This window comes from Bos mutus, chromosome 18 (assembly GCF_027580195.1).
Source record: "Bos mutus isolate GX-2022 chromosome 18, NWIPB_WYAK_1.1, whole genome shotgun sequence".
NCBI classification, from domain to species: domain Eukaryota; kingdom Metazoa; phylum Chordata; class Mammalia; order Artiodactyla; family Bovidae; genus Bos; species Bos mutus.
In genome coordinates, this window is record NC_091634.1 from 29,930,459 (window position 1) to 29,950,463 (window position 20,005).

At 39.4% G+C, this 20,005-nt stretch overlaps 1 protein-coding gene across 1 annotated transcript in view; it reads left to right on the plus strand.

Annotated features, from left to right (window-relative positions):
- Positions 1 to 19,721, plus strand: part of CDH11 (cadherin 11) — a 158,663-nt gene extending 138,942 nt beyond the window's left edge. The window contains exons 12-13 of the mRNA XM_070388319.1: positions 15,614 to 15,865; positions 18,395 to 19,721. Of these exons, the coding sequence (XP_070244420.1) occupies positions 15,614 to 15,865; positions 18,395 to 18,891 (749 nt within the window). The 3' untranslated portion in view covers positions 18,892 to 19,721. The remainder of the gene's footprint in view (positions 1 to 15,613; positions 15,866 to 18,394) is intronic.
- Positions 19,722 to 20,005: the final 284 nt, after the last annotated feature.

Here is a 20,005-nt window from a genome sequence, read left to right on the forward strand (position 1 = left end):
ATTTTGAGACACGGGCTCATTTGGTGCATAGGAATAAGTGAGTCTATTTTTATTTTACTCTTTGTTGTTGTTGTTGGCTTTGATATTCATGAAGTGCTGAGGAAACCAAGCGGGGATGCTTACAGGGTCAATATGCAAACAACTTCATTTATTTTTTTTAAGAGGTTGATAAACCCTTTGGGGACAGTATGGCTTTATGAATATTGATATCAAGAAAAGCATTAAAAGAGATTAGTTCAACTTTGTAAGGCAATGTAATCTTTCAGCTGTCTTTCCCTTTCCACCACAGTTTTATTGTAGTATGGTTGGGTACAGAGCTTGATACCTAAAGGTGGCTGTAGAATTATTGCCTGAAGGGCATTAGTCTCTCTGCTGTAAACATGGCAAGATTTGATGTGATTTCTACTTCTTATTTCATTAGTCAAGGAGATTCTAGATTTGCAAATTGTTTGCAGTAGTTGTTTTTCGATGTTGTTGTGTAGGCCCAAACAGTTCAGTCCCTAGACAAAGCTGGCAGCAGAGCCAAGATCAAAAAATAAGTTTCTTGACTCCTCTCCAGACTATTTTCATCTGCACCTGCTCCTATAAGCCTGTGACAATGCAAGTCTGTAAAAACAGGAAGACAAATGCTGTGATTCAATATAGGAATAAAAGAAGGACGTGTGGTCCTTCTTCACACCTTTTCATTAGATACATGCTAGCTATGTGGGAGGTTATATATTGATTTCTTGGTGACTGAGATCAGGCTTATAGCTTCTTCAATTAAACTAATTATTATTACTTTCCCCATCACCGTTATCAGTGTTATCAATATTATAAATACCAGTTAGTATGTTCTAGGGGCTTCCCCAGTGACTCAGGGATAAGGAATCTATCTGTAATGCAGGAAATGTAGGCTCGTTCCCTGGGTCGAGAAGACACTCTGGATGGGGAGATGGCAACTCACTGTAGTGTTCTTGCCTGGGAAATCCCCTGGACAAAGGGGCCTGGTGGGCTACAGTCCATGGGGTCGCAAAGAGCCGGACATGACTTAGTGACTAAACAACCATCGCGCAAACTATGTTCTAAACACCATGCCAAGATCCTTCCTGCACTCTGTTAAATTTTCTCAACAGTAAGAATTAGTATCATTCCCATTTTGAAGATGAGGAAAATGAGGGACAGGCCATTAAGTAAGTCAGCCACGTGGGAGCGAGACCTAGATTTTAAACCTGGACTTTCAGAAGGCTAGAGGTGACAGCTTGAACCATTGTGCCCTCCTGGGTAAATTATTAAAGCAGAGAAGTGCTTCCCATGCCCCTTGGATTTGAAGGGATATGGTACTTTATTATTACTTCTGGGGCTGATTTGAGCATTTCATTATGATCCTTATATCTGTGTATTCATATAATCCCCAGTTTACATCTGAGGTCTCACTCCTGGATGTATTCCTGGCAACATCCCTATTTATCACTGGACACCTCCTGAAACAGCTGGTGTTTCTAGGCTTTTCTTATTGTGCCAGCTTCACCTCCATCACCTGCCTTGTCTTCATTTTATGTGTTCTTTAATATTTAGTTGCTATTAACCCTCTGAAAGCATTATACTAAGACCTATTGTTCTCTGATGCTGCTGCTGTTAAGTCGCTCAGTTGTGTCCGACTATAAATAGTTCACTTTGTCAATACTTTGGGGATGCCATCTATATGTTAAAGGAGATTATATTACCATGGAGAAGCCAACCTACTGCATGATTTGTTTCCCCTGCCCTTTCCTATAAGAAACTAATTCTATGTGGAGCCCCCACTTTTGCACGGAATTGCTACTTTTTAAGAAAAATGCCTTTATTAACTATGGCAAACAGTTAATGAAAACTCCCATGTTTAGAGCTATTACAAAACCTTAAAGCAAATACAGTCCTATAATTATCATTTAATAGAGTTTCTTTCTACCAGCTCCTAAAAGTAATTACATATTGAAGTAATCCAAAAAGAGTAATCACATTCCACATCCTATTAATAGCCTACTGAGTTACCAAATTTCCCGGCTGAGACTGTTTTCCATAGAAAACATGAGATAATGGTTTATAGCATGCTGAGTAAAAGCATCAGCTTTCTCTCTCCTTGAGTGTTTACCTCCATTATGCCATGTAAATAATCAGGATTGTGTTTGCCTAAACTCCGTGGAAGCATTCGGCCTCTTTAAAAATACAAGAGGGGAAGCCATCTTAATACACAGGAGCCTTTTATTTCATATTTTATCTTACTCCGTTCTACAGCACGGGAGCTTCAAAGACAACTCAGCAGGGAACCGGGAAGTAGAGCACTGGTAACTCTTCGACATTCGAGTCCATCTTTGGCTATTAATATCAAGAGTGGTGCTGTTTGGGGAGATGAAGAGCTGATCCACCCAGGCTTTGAGATGCATTTAGTTTGAAAATACTAGACTTATGGCACCTTTTAAAAACATGAGGAACATGTAATGAATAAGAAAAGCACAAAGAAAAAAATACTGAGAATAGCACCTCTCGTGTATGTAGCTCTTCATTGGTTTATAAAGCTTTCTAATTGCCATTTAATTCCTAAACAGCCCCAGAAAGTAGGCATTTTGGATATTTTTGTCCCCATTTCCTAGATGAGGAAGGAATATGAAAAGTCAGAAGATTCAGAGACTTGCCTAAGGTCACCCTGCCAAGAAATAAATTGACCTAGAATGCTTGTGTGTTTACTGAGTTCTGTCAGGTGTAGTAACACTGTACGTTATGAATATAGAGCTTGTGTCTCTTCTAATTTCTGATTTTGGAATTATTGTTTAAAAAATCTTTGTTTATCCCGTAATCAAATAACAACAGTATTTTGAAGAGAAAAAGATCTAAAATTCAATTCATCAATCTAGGATTCCAGGGAAAGTATGAAGAGAAAAGGACAAACTGTAATTTTAATCAGCCATGGAAATTATAGTAAAATATATTTGTGAAGGACAAATTTTATAATTTTATTCTACTGCATAATTAACACATATTCCTTGTATGAAAATTAGAAAATACAAACAAGCAGAAATAAACTTAGAAATAATAAAATAACTTGGTAATATACAATCTAAAAATAATCACTGCTAATTTTTATAGCCTTCTAGCTGTTTTCTTGGCATATATTTTGATCTTTAAAAAAAGGCAGCCATAAAATAATGTTCTCTTTTTTCCCTACATAATAATACATGATGTGTATTTTTTAGCATCATTATACTTACGTCAACATATTTTTCCTAAATAACCTCCTGACCTCATTATGAGGGTATATGATATCAGTTGACTATTGTTGGGCAAGCACATTCTTTTCACACACTTTTCTTGTTCAGTTGCTCAGTCCTGTCTGACTCTTTGTGACCCCATGGACTGCAGCACGCCAGGCCTCACTGTCTCTCACCATCTCCTGGAGTTAGCTCAAACTCACGTCCATTGAAATGCCATCCAACCATCTCACCCTCCGTAAAGTGATGTCTTTGCTTTATAATATGCTCTCTAAGGTCTGTCATTGTCATAGCTTCCCTTCCAAGGAGCAAGCGTCTTTTACTTTCATGACTGCAGTCATCCTCCACAGTGATTTTGGAGCCCAAGAAAAGAAAATCTGTCACTGTTTCCACTTTCTCCACTTCTGTTTGCCATGAAGTGTTGGGATCAGATGCTGTGCCAGCTATTTCACTCTCCTCTTTCACCCTCATCAAGAGGCTCTTTAGTTCCTCTTCACTTTCTGGCATTAGAGTGGTATCATCTGAGGTTGTTGATATTTCTCCCAGCAATCTTGATTCCAGCTTATGCTTCACCCAGCCTGGCATTTCACATGATGTACTCTTCATATAAATTAAGTGAGCAGGGTGACAATATACAGCCTCGCCTCACTCCTTTCCCAATTTTGAACCAATCTGTTGTTGCATGTCCAGTTCTAACCGTTGCTTCCTGACCTGCATACAGGTTTCAGAGGAGGCAGTAAGGTGGTCTGATATTCCCATCTCTTTAATAATTTTCCACAGTTTGTTGTGATCCACACAGTCAAAGACTTTCACATAGTCAATGAAACAGAAGTAGATGTTTTTCTGGAATTCCCTTGCTTTCTCTATGATCCAAGGAATATTGGCAATTGGATCTCTGGTTCCTTTGCCTTTTCTAAACCCAGCTTGTACATCTGGAAGTTCTTGGTTCACATACTGCTGAAGCTCTGCATAGAGAATTTTGAGCATAACCTTGATAGCATGTCTTATCATACCTACTGCATAATCTCCCCACTGTTTCAATGTTCTTTCAGTCCTGTTTATGCTGTGTTTTTTTTAAGTTTTTTTTTTCGTTTTAATTTTTTAAGACCAAAACCATTTTGTATTGGGGTGTAGCCAATTGACAGTGTTGTGACAGCTTCAGGTGAACGATGAAGAGATTCAGCCATACATATACGTGTATCCATTCTCCCCCAAACCCCGCTTCCATCCAGGCTGGCACATGTCACTGAGCAGAGTTCCATGTGCTGCACAATAGGTTTTTGTTGGCTATCCATTTTAAATATAGCAGTGTGTACATGACCTTTCAGTTTTTCTGTGTAATATTATTCTTAGCAAGATTTGCCTCATGAAAAATTGACATCAATATTCACTTAGCTTCTCTCTTATATATCACATTTCCCATTCCAACCTTTTATCCTTATGAGATAAATACACAGGCTCCCTTTGTTGGCCATTTTTAAAATGTTATTTAAGAAATAGTCATTTCTAGCTTCTTTGTAACACCATCCTTATTTTCACCTGCATTACATACTGCTAAATTTTATAGATTATCAACATTTCCTATTCTAGTTACTCTCATGAAAGCATCATATTTTTCATTAATGGTTTCACGCATATTATGTTAAAATCTAAAATTTGTCCACATTGTTTTCCTTTTATTACTCTTCCTTAGATTTTGGTTTCTTTGTTCCTCCAGATATAATTTAGAACTTTTTTAGGTGCTTGATAAGTATCTTCATGAATTTTGTTGTGTTTACCTTAAATTTACAGATTAATTTAAAAACTAAGAATTTTAAAGTATTCTTCCTATCCAGAAGCATGATCTGAGTTTCCACTGAATCTGTTCTCTTTTTAATTACCATAAGGGATATTTTATAGTTTTCTTCATTTTTGTTCTTAGTATTTCTTATTAAGATAATGACTAGCTACTTTATATTTTGGATGCTGTCCTAGGATAGATTTTTAAAATTATGTATATTTTCTAAGTGACAATTTTTAGTATAAACTATAGCTATTTTACTTAGTTCATTTATTATTGGACACTGAGAAGTTATTAATATAACTTCTCAGCTATTTTCCTAGGTTTTCTAGGGAAACAACTACATAAAAATTAAATAATGACAATTTGCTTCATCTTTTTAAAAAAAAAAATTGGGTTTTTTTGACAAACTGCATAGATTTGTGCTTTATGTGTTAAATAATAGCAATAATAATGGCTTTACTTGTTAATTTAATGGGTATATTATTTCTAGAGTTTTATCGTTAAGCATAATATTGATTGTTAGATTAAAATTAAGATTTGTGTTGTGTGTATTTTAGGAAGCTTCCTTTCCATTTTAATTTTATTTTAAAAAACAGATGTTCAGTTTTTAACACAATTTTTGGGTACTAATAATAAGATAGTATGATTTTGACCCCTGACCTAATTGATACATTAAATTGAAATATCCTGATTTTGAACTTCATATTTCTAATTTCCAAACCTCTATTCCACATAATGATAAAATGTAGAGGAAAGAGCAAGGGTTAAAGATTAAATGTTGGCTGTAGCAGCGAGTGAGATATAGTCCCATGTATCAGGAGATTCCTAAAGCACACGCAGCAAAGTTAGCTGTTTCGTGAAAGCACAGGTGATTTTGGTAGTGACTGTCCATGACGTCCTGCAGAGGAGCTGTAACCCTCACGGCGGCCTCCAAACAGGCTGACTCTGGTCGTGCCCCCACGTAACTTAACTTGCCCCCACTGATAATGTCTTTCTTTTTAAAATTCTCCTATGGGTCTCCATTTCCTATGGCTTTAACTGAAACTTTATAGCCTAGTGAGCAAGAAATGATATGACCTACTTCCCATAAACTTTGGGTCTATCATCTCCTTTCTCTTGTTACCGTAAACCATGCTCCAGAAACTTCAAACCATCTTTATTTTCCCAAATACGCTGTGTTCTCACATGCCCATGCTTTTGTTCTGTGGAAATGTATCCCCGTCCCTGCCTATTATACCTCCTCTTTCAAGTCGCGTAGTAAATGAAGTCTCTTAGGTGAAGCTCTGTTGGGCATCCCAGCCCATCCCTGGATGCTACGTCCTCTGTGCTCCAGGAACACTGCACTAACCTCTAGTGTTTTTTTAATCACTCTGCGTTCTAAGCATACGTTTCTCTGTCTCTCTCCCATTAGAATACGAGCTCTGGCATCCCAAAACTTAAAAAAAAAAAGTGGGTTGACCAAATGCATGAATTAAAGTGGAAAAAGTAGATAGAAAGACATGCAATGTGCTTCAGTCATTTTGGGGGTTAGTTATTATTGTGGAAAAATGATTATGTTATGAGATAAGCTCCAGGCTAAAAAAGACAACCCTTCTTTCTCTGTTGGAAAGTTCTGAAGGAGTCAGTACCAGATCAGCCACCCCTTCCATCCCTTTATCCTTTCATCATATATTATTGCACAAAGTGATATTGGACATCTAAGGTCTGGATCCAGGAAGAGATGACTTTCAAATGTATTAAATTTGTAAGTATATTATCTAATATGCACCAAGTTGCAGATCAAATGAGTTCTGATACATGATACATTCAGAGTTAAGTTTACACTGCTAAAAAATCAAATTAAATCAAATTTAAAAAAAATAGAACAACTAGGAATAAAAGCACCATATGACCCAGCAATCCCACTCCTAGGCATATACCTCAAGGAAACGAAAATTGAAAGAGACACATGTATCTCGTTTTTCATTGCAGCACTATTTCAATAGCTAGAACATGGAAGCAACCTAGATGTCCATCGACAGATGAATGGGTAAAGAATTGTGGTATATAGACACAATGGGATATTACTCAGCCATAAAACGGAATGCATTTGAGTCAGTTCTAATGAGGTGGATGAACCTAGGACCTATTATACAGAGTGAAGTGAGTCAGAAAGAGAAAGATAAATACCATATTCTAACACATATATATGGAATCTAGAAAAATGGTACTGAAGAATTTATTTACAGGGCAACATTGGAGAGAAACAGACATAGAGAACAGACTTATGGACATAGGGAGAGGGGAGGAGAGGGTGAGATATATGGAGAGAGTAACATGGAAACTTACATTACCATATGTAAAATAGAGAGCCAATGGGAATTTGCTGCATGGCTCAGGAAACTCAAACAGGAGCTCTGCATCAACCTAGAGGGATGGGGAGGGAGATGGGAGGGAGCTTCAAAACGGAGGGGACATATGTATACCTATGGGTGATTCATGTTGAGGTTTGACAAAAAAAGAGCAAAATCCTGTAAAGCAATTATCCTTCAATAAAAAATAAATTAATTAAAAATATTTTTAAAAATAGAACAAAAAAAGTTTGTATGGAAAGCAGGTTTGGCTGGGTAAGGAAAGATAGCCAAGACAGATTCATCCTGATTAGACCAACTGGCAAACATCTTTCTTTCTTTCTTCTTCTTTTTTTTTTTTTTTTGGTCTAAACAAATGACAATTCTTTTTCTGATGAGCAGCACCAAAAAACATCCAAATATGCTTCTAGCTTTTCACTTTTATAATTTAAAGATAATCAAACAGATTTCTGTGGGACTTTTCCCCCCTTAATTGCTTCAATATGGAAGATTCTCTGTTGGCAGATCAAAATGGCAGATGGCTTTTAATGCCCTGCCATTTTCACTGTATAAATAATTATGTTCCTTTTCTGCCTGAAATTCACTGCTGTGGTTTGTCCAACACAGAACACAATTTGTCTGGAAACCCACCCCCTCCTCAACCTTAAAGAAGGAGAAATAGGTTTTCGGTGAATTAGATATATTATTCTTTCAAGGTTCACTCTGGTCAGTGACTTAACCCTTGGGATTTCTCAACTCATTAAAAGACCCTAAATGTTTATCTCCCACTGAATTCCTTGGTAGTTTTCCTTTTCTAAAACCAGGAAATACGTTCCTTTCTCCCTCCCTATCACCAAGAGAAAATTATCCTCTAACAAAAGTGGAAGGAGAGTTGATTCTCAGGAATGTGATAAACTACAACCTGAAAAGTCTGTTGACACCAACAAAGAGTGCACACTTAGATGCTCCTATACACATCAGGTCAGTTCAGTCCAGGTCAGTCGTATCCAACTCTTCGTGACCCCATGGACTGCGGTATGCCAAGCCTCCCTGTCCATCACCAACTCCTTGCTCAAACTTGTGTCCATCAAGTCAGTGATGCCATCCAACCATCTCATCCTCTGTCATCCCCTTCTCCTCCTGGCTTCAATCTTTCCCAGCATTAGGGTCTTTTCCAATGCGTCAGCTCTTTGCATCAGGTGGCCAAAACATTGGAGCTTCAGCTTCAGCATCAGTCCTTCCAATGAATATTCAGGACTGATTTCCTTTAGGATTGACTGGTTTGATCTCCTTGCTGTCCAAGGGACTCTCAAGAGTTTTCTCCAACACCACAGTTCAAAAGCATCAAATCTATGTGTGTATATACATGCACATAGGCAGTTATTCCCGTGTTATTTGTTGTGTTTTGAATTTTGAATCTCAGTATCAGAGATAAAATTAAAAGATCATAATCCCCCTTCCTCTGTAAGATGTAGGCCTTCATTTACAGGGGAGACATAGCCTTCTGAGTCTTGGATCAAACAATTTTCTACATTAATATTTTAAGGCTAGTCTCATAGAATTTACCTCACTGTAGCATTTCCATCATTCCAAAATTTTAGAAAAATAATAGATTTCTTTTTACATCTGGATACTGGTTTGTTTTTGAAGGTGTGTGTGTTTCTGGAAATGCTATGGGAAGAGAAATGTTGCACATAGTTCAAAATTTCTTTGGGGTTAAGTAGGTGGAAGTAACAAAGAATAAGTTTTGCACATATTAGCAGCTCAATAAATGTTACTTAATTAAATCTGACTCACCCAAAATAATAAGAAAAAATTATGAGATAAAGAGATGATATTTTCCAGGAACAAAATCTATACTATAGATAGAGGCAGTGATGATCAAGTTGGGTTCAAAAGTACAAAGTGGGAGAAGATAGGCAGTCTGGAAACTGATGGCAAGCTATTAAGTCAGTAAAATCTGACTGTGTGGAAAAGCCAAATGGATGCTGAATGTGATGACAGAAACCTCCTTCAACTGTTTATTTTTCTAGCTCACAAAACACTGCTGACCAAACAAAGATGAATAAGCAAGGTTCTTGCCTTCAAGGATGTTACTGTCCATTGGAGAAGACACACATTCAAATAGTTGTCATAGATTGTGAAATATTCAATATGAGCAATGACTACAGGTAGATAGGTGGCTCATACAGTGTTTAGAAAGACAATAAAAGATATATACAGAAGCTATTAAGTTTACCTTTAAGCATTAGTCATCTCAGAAAGTTAATGCTGCAAACTTTAAAAACATTATTTGAAATTTCTATTATTTCAGTCCCTCCCTCAGATTCAAGGTGTCACAAATACTGCCATCAAAAATTAAAATTATTTTTTCAAAAATCACAAATGTAAATGGGTACCAAAAACTCTAAATAACTAGACTTTTCAATGATGTCTTTTGTACAATAATTCTGTAGCATGTGTCTTTCTGAAATTTTAAAAGTTTGAAGCTTCACTAAATACTTTTGGGACACACTTTATATATATATATATTTTTTTCATTATCCTGATAGAGCTATTGCCACATATATAAGGAAAGTAGAAAAGACCCTGCTGCTGCTGCTAAGTCACTTCAGTCGTGTCTGACTCTGTGCAACCCCATAGACGACAGCCCACCAGGCTCCCCCGTCCCTGGGATTCTCCAGGCAAGAACATTGGAGTGGGTTGCCATTTCCTTCTCCAATGCATGAAGGTGAAAAGTGAAAGTGAAGTCGCTCAGTTGTGTCTGACTCTTCGCGACCCCATGGACTGCAGCCTACCAGGCTCCTCCATCCATGGGATTTTCCAGGCAAGAGTAGAGGAACATAATCACATCATGATTATTCTGCTAGGGACTGCATAACTGTCTTCAAGTGTGTGGAAGCTTTTAATGGGGTGGATGGATTTAGTTTGTTGCTAAGGTTGGAGCAGAAAGGGTAAATTAGGTAGATTTAGGTCAGAAGTGAATTAAATAAGAGCAAGGCTTGGCCTAGATCTTTTGCAGTCTCAAGAGATGGGCTCTAGTAGGATGCAGACAGTGTCTGTCTGCACAGGCTAAGTATTAATATCTCTGATCAAGTTGATCAGTAGGGGGATCTTTAGCTTTGGAGCAGAGAGGGACAGAGGAAAAGAAGTGGTAAGGAAGAGTGTCTTAAGATGCTCTTTAGGGCACTATTCTCTCACTTTAGGCCAAGCCTCTCTTCTGACATCATGATGAGGGCAGAAAGTACTAAATCCTTTGCTGCAGTGATTCCTCTTTTCAGGTTGCTATGCCCATATATGGCTTCCCTGGTGGCTCAGATGGTAAAGAGTCTCCCTGCAGTGCGGGAGACCCAGTTTCGATCCCTGGGTCGGGAAGATCCCCTGGAGAAGGAAATGGCAACCCCCTCAGTATTCTTGCCTGGAAAATCCCATGGACAGAGGAGTCTGAAAGGCTATAGTCTGTGGGGTCACAGAGTCAGACACGACTGAGTTTGCCATTTTGCCATGGTTGTTTTTCTTTTGGCTAATACAAGACTGGCACCCAGTGCAGTTGACGTATCAAAGGCTGCTTCCCTATCATAATTTTCCCTTTTAATATCCTTTGTATATATCCCTCCCTTGGGTGATATCATCATCATGGCCCTTACGTTTGTATCTCCAAACCGGTACCATGGAGACCATCATTATGAAGAACTTTTACCTTTTGTTAAAGTAATCACAAAGTATACAGATAAAAATAGCATCCAGTTAGGAGTCTAGGTTGTAGACATAAAAATTTGAAACCTGAATTTATTTACCATTAATAGAAATACTACAGTTTGTACAAGACATATACTAGTAATTAATGACCTCATTTGCAAGTTTTTGCCTAAGGTGGCGGCGGGGGAGGGGGCTGGTGGAAAGGAAAGGCTTCTATGTTTGTGGACAGGGAGAAGAATATAAGGTGTCAGGATGAAACACCAAGGTGATTGAAAAACATTTTCTTACCATGGGAAATACCTTACCCAGAACTGAAGAGCATGAACTATCTTCCCACCTCTGAAGGAAGCGCCCTTCTCTGTAGGCAATTGCATTCAAGGCTGCAATGACATTTCTAAGAATTCACTTTCCTCTCTTTGCCAATATGTTTCTCTTCCTCATTAGTCTACTGCACAAAGAGGAGAACTTCCAAAAAAGAATTGATATTTATTGGTCATCTGCAACAGCCTGGCACTGTGCTAAGTGCTTTTATGAATGGAATCAAATTTAACCCTAAAAACTATTAATTTCCTGGATGAGAATATAGCAACTTAAGACATTTACCTAATATGTCTAAATGTCAGGCAATTAATATGTAGAAGAGTCATGATTCAAACCCAGATCTGTTTGACCCCAAATATTGAGATTTGCTCTTTGGAAGCTTTATAAAAGAGAATACTTTGGCCACCTGATGTGAAGAGCTGACTCATTAGAAAAGACTGAAGGCAAAAGAAGAGGGTGGCAGAGGGGATGTTTAGATAGCATCACTGACTCAATGGACGTGAATACGAGCAAACTCCAGGAGACAGCAGGATAGAGGAGCCTGCAGTCCATGGGGTGGCAAAGAGTTGGACACGGCTTAGTGACTTAACAACAACAGTAATAAAGGAGAAGGATTTGAGAAATCTCTTGATGAAAACTTAAAAATTGACAGAACATTTGTCATTTTCTGCCTCATCTTATTAACCATGGAATCAATTTGACACTTCCCTGAAAATATGTCTTACAGAAGCTCTTATTTTTTTTCTTGTGTCACCCATACATCTCAGAAATGTGTATGTCCAAATTGAGGGGACCCTCTCAAAGATGGATATACAGTAGCTGGCTAATTAAAATAATGAGAGAATTTGTAGCCAAACCTAGGATACAAAAATGATTTCCTACAGAGGTTTTATTATTATTGTCAGTTTCATTTTCCATGTATTTTGCTAGAGTTGTTTTTCATGGACTCCCTGCCTATAGTGGTTCTTTTTGTTAATAAAGGATCAGTGACCAGAGTGGACAACAAGAAAGACCATCACAGACATGGTGCTGTCTCCTCCAATATGGCCCTCCCTGCAGCACCATCCTCCCATTGGTGCTGATGTCTAGATCTAAAGGGGGGATATTGTATGCATTCAAGCAACAGCAACCACCTAAGTGCCAAGCTAGTCTGGTTAGACATGCTTCTCGTCTAACTATGCCATACCCTACTCCGCACCAGTTCACGAGCTCTGGAGGACCTGGATTCTGGTGCCGGGTTTTCCTATAGAAGGATTCCTGAGCTTCCTGGAAGCACAGCCCAGAGCACAACCAGAGGTTTTTATTATTTGGTCCTAATCGCAACCCCAGGTCTTCCCTGTAGCTCACAGGGTTAAGAGTTCTCCTGCAATGCAGGAGACCACGGTTCAATTCCTGGGTCAGAAAGATCCTCTGGAGAAGGGAATGGCAATCCACTCCATTATTCTTGCCTGGAAAATCCCATGGACAGAGGAGACTGGCGGGGTCCGTGGGGTCACAAAAAGTTGGACATGACTGAGCAACTGTTACTACTAATCGGAACCCCATGAGGCATGCTTGCTATCAACTTGTGTCCTCACTTTAAAGGTGAACAAGTAAGGCTCTGGCAGGACAAATGACTCCTTCTAAAGCATGTGTTTGGACCATGCCAAGGAACAGACATTCAGTCCATTTATTTTCCACCTCTCAAACTAACTTAAAATCCATATGTGAAACATTTTTTAAAAGTTCTTGAGATTCTACTGATGAATCACTCAGAGACAATAAACGATTCAGTCAGCTGGGTCCTTTGATGAGCTTTCATTTCATAGTCTCAGTGTGTGTGAGAGGACTCAGCTGTTCGGAATATGAAACATCTTGAATTCACAGGCTGGTGTCCTGCTAATATACATGTTTTCTACTAGTGTTTGATTTTCAATTACCTCCATGTGTAAGCCAGCCTGCTGTCATCTGGAGGTACAGTTTTGCATGGATTGCACACTGAAGAGTAGATTTTTAAGCCATGGCCTCCACAGGTTTAAAGAAAAATAAAAACACTCAGGTCACGTTCCCACCAAACTTCTCCATGGGTAACAGGATGGGACTCAATAGATGACATCTCTTGGGGGTGTCATTCATATCAGAGAGGTATATTTGACCAAGCAATTTAATTAATTTCTTCATAAATTTTTTCATATTTATTTTTATTCATGATGGCATGGCATTTGTGATATTTCAGATCATTAAAATACAGTAAATGTTTTAACATTTAATTTGTGAAAGTCTTACTTGAATTCAAATAAAATTATGAGAAGGAAAAAATAACATTTGAAGTAATTTATGTATATATGTCAGTTTTTTTGTGTTTGTTAAGCATAGAACAATGGTATAGCCTACAATAGGAAAGAACAGCCAGCAAATGGAATGTTAAGTTTACATTCTATTTGACCAGCTTTTAAAAAAAACATGATTTTTCATAGTACATATAATTTTTCTCCAGTGATAAGAGCAATATATGCTAATCACACAAACTTCAGAAAATATAGAGAAGAGGGCTGGCAGTTCTGCCCTGTTTTGATTGAGAGATTGGCAGCAAAGGGCAGAAGATCTGTCATTAATAAGATTTGCCAAAAACCAGCCAGTGCACACACCTTAGCTTCTGCAATACTCAGAATATCTATTCAGTCCTAAATGAGACTGAACCTGGTATAGATATTTTTTTTTTTTACCTCACACAGAAATATGTTACAATTTCTTTAACCTAAACATATGAATTCAGCTTTTAGGTTCTAGGATAATTTTTCCTACCACAAGAGCTAATTCATGGTACTATCAATTCATTCAAAGCAATGGGCCATCATCTTGGTCATAACCTTGCTATAAATTACTGATTCCAACCTCACAAAATGAGGCATGCCATATTGAGTGTGTGTGTGTGTGTGTGTCTGTGTAATTTGATGGAGCATATTCAAAACATCCACTGTTTTATAATAGCAATGTTTTCCAAGCGCAGAGCATATGGTCTAGAAAAAATCTTTTTGGCGGGTAGAGATATGCAGAAAACATGATGAGGAAGCATTTGGGAATAGGTTACAAAAGATTGAGAAATACATGAAAACCAACATCTGGAACTTGGGTGAAACCTTTCCCAAAACATGGTTACGACATTTGTTCAACAAATATTTGTTGAATGTCTGCTGTGTGTCCAGCACTGGAGGGACTGAGATGAAGCAGATAACAGCCCCTGTTTTCCAGAAGTCCACAGTCTAGGGGAGAACCAAGTATTTTATGCCAACAAATAATGACAGAAGAGTGGGAGACTGATTTTTATAGGAATGTACAGCGTGCTGGGTCCCAACGGAGATGGGGGGAGAGGTCTAGAAAGGAGACTTTGGATTCAGTTTTGAGGCTTGAGAAACTCACTTGTCATGATTAAAGGAACTTAGGGTGGATCGGAGGGCATTTTAAAGCAAAGGGTCAAAGTCAAGGCGTACAACGAATGTGGTGTGCTGGGGAACGATCATTAAGTTCTGCACAGCAGGCTGAACTGGGTGTGCGGGAAACAGCAGGCGTGAGGCTGGAAGGCAAGGTAAATCTAGATCAGGGAACTATCTGGTGATCCACTGTGTAGATGTGGGCTGTGTTGTGTAAGCAACAGAGAAAACATCATTGTTTTAAGCAGGAATTATATTTTCAACTGGGTGGCTGATGTTGCTTGAATTTCAGAGGAACTGTAAACCTGCTGCTAGGTTTATAAAATATTTTCATTTTAAAGATAACATTTCCCTTTAGGACTTATGAGTGGGTTTGTAGTTTGGGCAAGATTTGAGAGTGGATTAGAAATCTCTCAAAAAACTAACAAAAACTGGCCAAAGGCTTGTCATGAAGTTGGGAAAGTGCACACTCGCCTATCTATTTAATTGTATCCTTCACTAAGGATACAATGAAGCCCGTACGTCCTTGTATTTGAGGAAAAGGACACACACTCAAACAGAAAATGGTGCCCAGCCACTGAAAGTATTCATATTGACAAAATAAAAAAGAGCCAATTTCTGAATTTTGTTTCCAGATGGGACAAAACTCAGGGATCTTTGTCATGCCAAGTGGCAGCGGCTTCTATAGATGTCTAGACTAAAGAACAAGTGGGGCGGTTCTGGTTGTTAGCCTTGGTGGTGAGAAGAGCACGCTCAGATCAGCCAAGCTGAATGGAGCAGGATGAAGGCTGTGACTCCCTGGCCTTGCTCTCCAAGTGAGCCTTGTCTCCCCTCTTCCCACAGATAATACCGCGGGGGTGTATGCCCGGCGCGGAGGGTTCAGTCGGCAGAAGCAGGACTTGTACCTCCTGCCCATTGTGATCAGTGACGGCGGGATCCCTCCCATGAGCAGCACCAACACCCTCACCATCAAAGTCTGTGGGTGTGATGTGAACGGGGCGCTGCTGTCCTGCAACGCAGAAGCCTACATCCTGAACGCCGGCCTGAGCACTGGGGCGCTGATCGCCATCCTTGCCTGCATCGTCATTCTCCTGGGTAAGGGATCTCCCCGGGCACCCGTGGGAAGGGCCTTTCAACCAGATGCCCATCCTTGACACACGTATATTTCCCAAGTTATATGTGCTATATACTGTGGGTGCAAGTTGGGACAAAAAGAGAAGTGGTATCTGCCTGCTCATCTATTTCAGGGTGTGGCAGGGGGAGCAGGTGACTAAACAAGCATTAGAGCAGAGTTGGGGGAACTTTGTATTGAGCAAACTGCTGGCATCACCAGACTGCTAGCAGAATACATCTGGGGGCATCAACAGAGGCCCAGGTAGAACATCAGAATACTTTTCAGGAGAGCAATTTAGGCAGAGATAGAGTATATGAACAACCATTTGCCTTACAAGAAGAATGAGAAGAGTTAGAGGTAGAAAGAGTAATTGTGACGTCAAAGACGGTCTATGGAGGACTCAAGGAACTGGATGAACATTGGCCCGGCTGAAGCTGGATCTTGGCTGCCCGCCACCCCCCACCCCAGTTGTCATATGTAATATCTGGGTATATGCCTCAGCTCGGAGGGACCTGGGAGAAGCTTTCCCTGCACTTGCCCACTGAGTTGTGCCCCTCTTCCGCACGTCATCCCATCTATAGTTTACTCTGTAATAGCAGGAAAGCTTCAGGAAGATTGCATCAGTAGTCGCAAAGTCTCAGAACTCATGCATGACAAAAAAGTCAGGATTCAAACCTAAGTATGTCAGACATCAATTTATACTTGTTCCATCATGGTTAGTTGTCTACTGAATGAATTAATGGATCCTCGATGCATAGGGAAGAGCCAACGAGTTGAATTCAGCAAATAGTTAATGAGTATTTTCAGGATACCAGGCCTTGTGTTCAGCCTAGAGGGATAAAGAGCAGAATTATACAAGATCTCAGTGATCAAAAAGTTTATCATCTATTGAGGAAAATAGGCATGAGCAGATAAATACAGAGGCACATGGTGAGCACCATGTTGGGGATATGAACATAACAGGCAGTGGGGGCACAAGAGTAGAAAGTGCCTGACATTGAGTGGGAAGGTAGAGACATCTTCCTGGAGGATGTAACACACCTATCAGATGCTGAGTGTTCTATCTGAGGAAAGGGGCTGGGATGGATGGATAGTCCAAGCAGAGGGGACAGAAAACAGAAATGTTCTGAAAAGTTCATCATCGAGTGGGGGAGGCAGATGTGTGAACAGGGTAACACGTGTCATGGTGATGGCCAGGTGGATACATAGAATGGATACCAGCAGTCCTGTCTGGTATCAGAATGGGATATGAGGAAGGATTTTTGTGATGAAAGATTAAAAGTTATCCAAGCAAAGAAAGTGAAAAGGAGTGATCCTGGTGAAGGTGTTGTTAGGAACTAGGCACAGGGGAAAAACACTGCCTAGTGAGCACTGGAAGTCATTCAGAGTCTAGGCAAGTGCACACCCTCATTCTACATCTCACAGTGATGGTGGATCCAAAGAGGCTCTAAGGTCACTTGCCAAGTTCAGTCACAAACATTTTCTGCAGTCTTGCTGAGTATGTAGTTGCTGTTGTTTGGTTGCTAAGTGGTGACTAACTCTTTTATGACCCCATAGACACCATGTGACCCCATGCCAGGCTCCTCTCTCTATGGAGTTTTCCAGGCAAGAATACTGGAGTGGGTTGCCATTTCTTTTTCCAAGGCATCCTCCCGACCCATGTCTCCTGTACTGGCAGGTGGATTCTGTACCACTGAGCCACCAGGGAAGCCCATGTGTTCCAATGAAAGACTGTAGAAGCCTCTTATGGGGAAGTGGGGGGGATTGCCAGAGGAATGAAGCAGTGGCTGAGCTTTCTTTGTAAGCAACTCTGCTCACTTACCTAGATGGCCTGAGTTTGGTGGAATCCCCTCTCTCAGAGAAGAGACAATAACTGGTTTCATCTGGAGTTTCAGCTGACACTGTTTTCTGTTCAAACAAATAGAGAACATTTGTCATTTGTCTGTTGGGGGTCTTTAGAAGCTACCTCTCTTCTATATGGTGGTCTGAAGAGAGTGTAGCCATGCTTATGATACAGTTTCTTATAAAGGTGTAGTGGGTTCAGTGCTGGCCTCACCTCAGAGCTCTTGCAACCTCTTTTAGAACAGGACCTCAAGTCTCTCGTGTCCTCATTTGTAAACTTTGGAGAGGCAGCTGCCTTCCTTTGCAAAAAGAGACAGGCATAACCCACATTTAAGAGGCTGCAGACGGACAGACATATTTAGAATCTTCCTAATTCTTTGGGAAATGACTTCCAAATAGTATCAGATTGATTTGTAAAAACCTCACCATAGTTCCAACTTGCCACTTTGTTTGGATAATAATATTTTCCTGGCAGTGTTTTTGCAGAGGAAGAGACAGGTAGCTTTTGCAAATCTTTGAGGATTCTAGGTAAAGCACTCATTTCATAGACTGGTCCCTGTTCTGAAGCCTGTGTACGCCATGCTTTAAGGTAAGCAGAGTTCCCCTGGGAAGAGAACCCCAGAAGACTGGACTTAACCTTTGCTTCCTTTCTTTGTCTTTCCCTGTAGTTATTGTAGTGTTGTTCGTGACCCTGAGAAGGCAAAAGAAAGAACCACTCATCGTCTTCGAGGAAGAAGATGTCCGTGAGAACATCATCACCTATGATGACGAGGGCGGTGGGGAAGAAGACACAGAAGCCTTTGATATCGCCACCCTCCAGAACCCTGATGGTATCAATGGATTTATCCCTCGCAAAGACATCAAGCCTGAGTATCAGTACATGCCTAGACCTGGGCTGCGGCCAGCGCCCAACAGCGTGGATGTGGATGACTTCATCAACACGAGAATACAGGAGGCGGATAATGACCCGACTGCCCCTCCGTATGACTCCATCCAGATCTACGGTTACGAAGGCAGGGGCTCCGTGGCTGGGTCCCTGAGCTCCTTAGAGTCGGCTACCACAGATTCAGACTTGGACTATGACTACCTACAGAACTGGGGCCCTCGGTTTAAGAAACTAGCGGACTTGTACGGTTCCAAAGACACTTTTGATGACGACTCTTAACAATAACGATACAAATTTGGCCTTAAGAACTGTGTCTGGCGTTCTGAGGAATCTAGAAGATATGTAAACAGGTATTTTTTTAAATCAAGGAAAGGCTCATTTAAAACAAGCAAAGTTTTACAGAGAGGATACATTTAATAAAACTGCAAGGACATCAAAGTGGTAAATACTGTGAAGTACCTTTTCTCACAAAAAGGCAAATATTGAAGTTGTTTATCAACTTGGCTAGAGAAAAACCACTTGGCATACAAAATATTTAAGAGAAGGGGAAGTCTTAATGGTGAACTCACAATGAAGGGAAATTGTTTATGTGTCATGAACAATGAACTCTTTTTTTTTCTTCTTTTTGTTTTTAATCTGTCAAAGATGCTTCCACAAAATTAGAAAGGACAACAGTTCTGAGCTGTAATTTCGCCTTAAACTATGGACACTCTATATGTAGTGCATTTTTAAACTTGAAATATATAATATTCAGCCAGCTTAAACCCATACAATGTATGTACAATACAATGTACAATTATGTCTCTTGAGCATCAATCTTGTTACTGCTGATTCTTGTAAATCTTTTTGCTTCTACTTTCATCTTAAACTAATATGTGCCAGATATAACTGTCTTGTTTCAGTGAGAGGCGCCCTATTTCTATGTCATTTTTAATGTATCTATTTGTACAATTTTAAAGTTCTTATTTTAGTATACATACGAATATCAGTATTCTGACATGTAAGAAATGTTACGGCATCACACTTATATTTTATGAACATTGTACTGTTGCTTTAATATGAGCTTCAATATAAGAAGCAACCTTTGAAATAAAAAGATTCTTTTTTAATTCTGGGTTTGATTCTTAACATTGAAAACAATTAAGTATTTCTAATTACCCATTTATAATTCTAATTTAAGATATTTGTGATCTTTTCATAACCCTATTTATGATCTGTTATAGTCTGCTGATTTTATTGTTTATTTAAAATTGGATATGTTTTACAAATTTTTTTTTCAGACAAGATTCTGTAACATTGTGTAAAGCCTTTTTGTACATTCTTGGTGTTAGCTTCTTAGGTTTTCTTCATACACATCTTCTATCAAAGAAGGATGCTAAAGATCTAGGTCAGT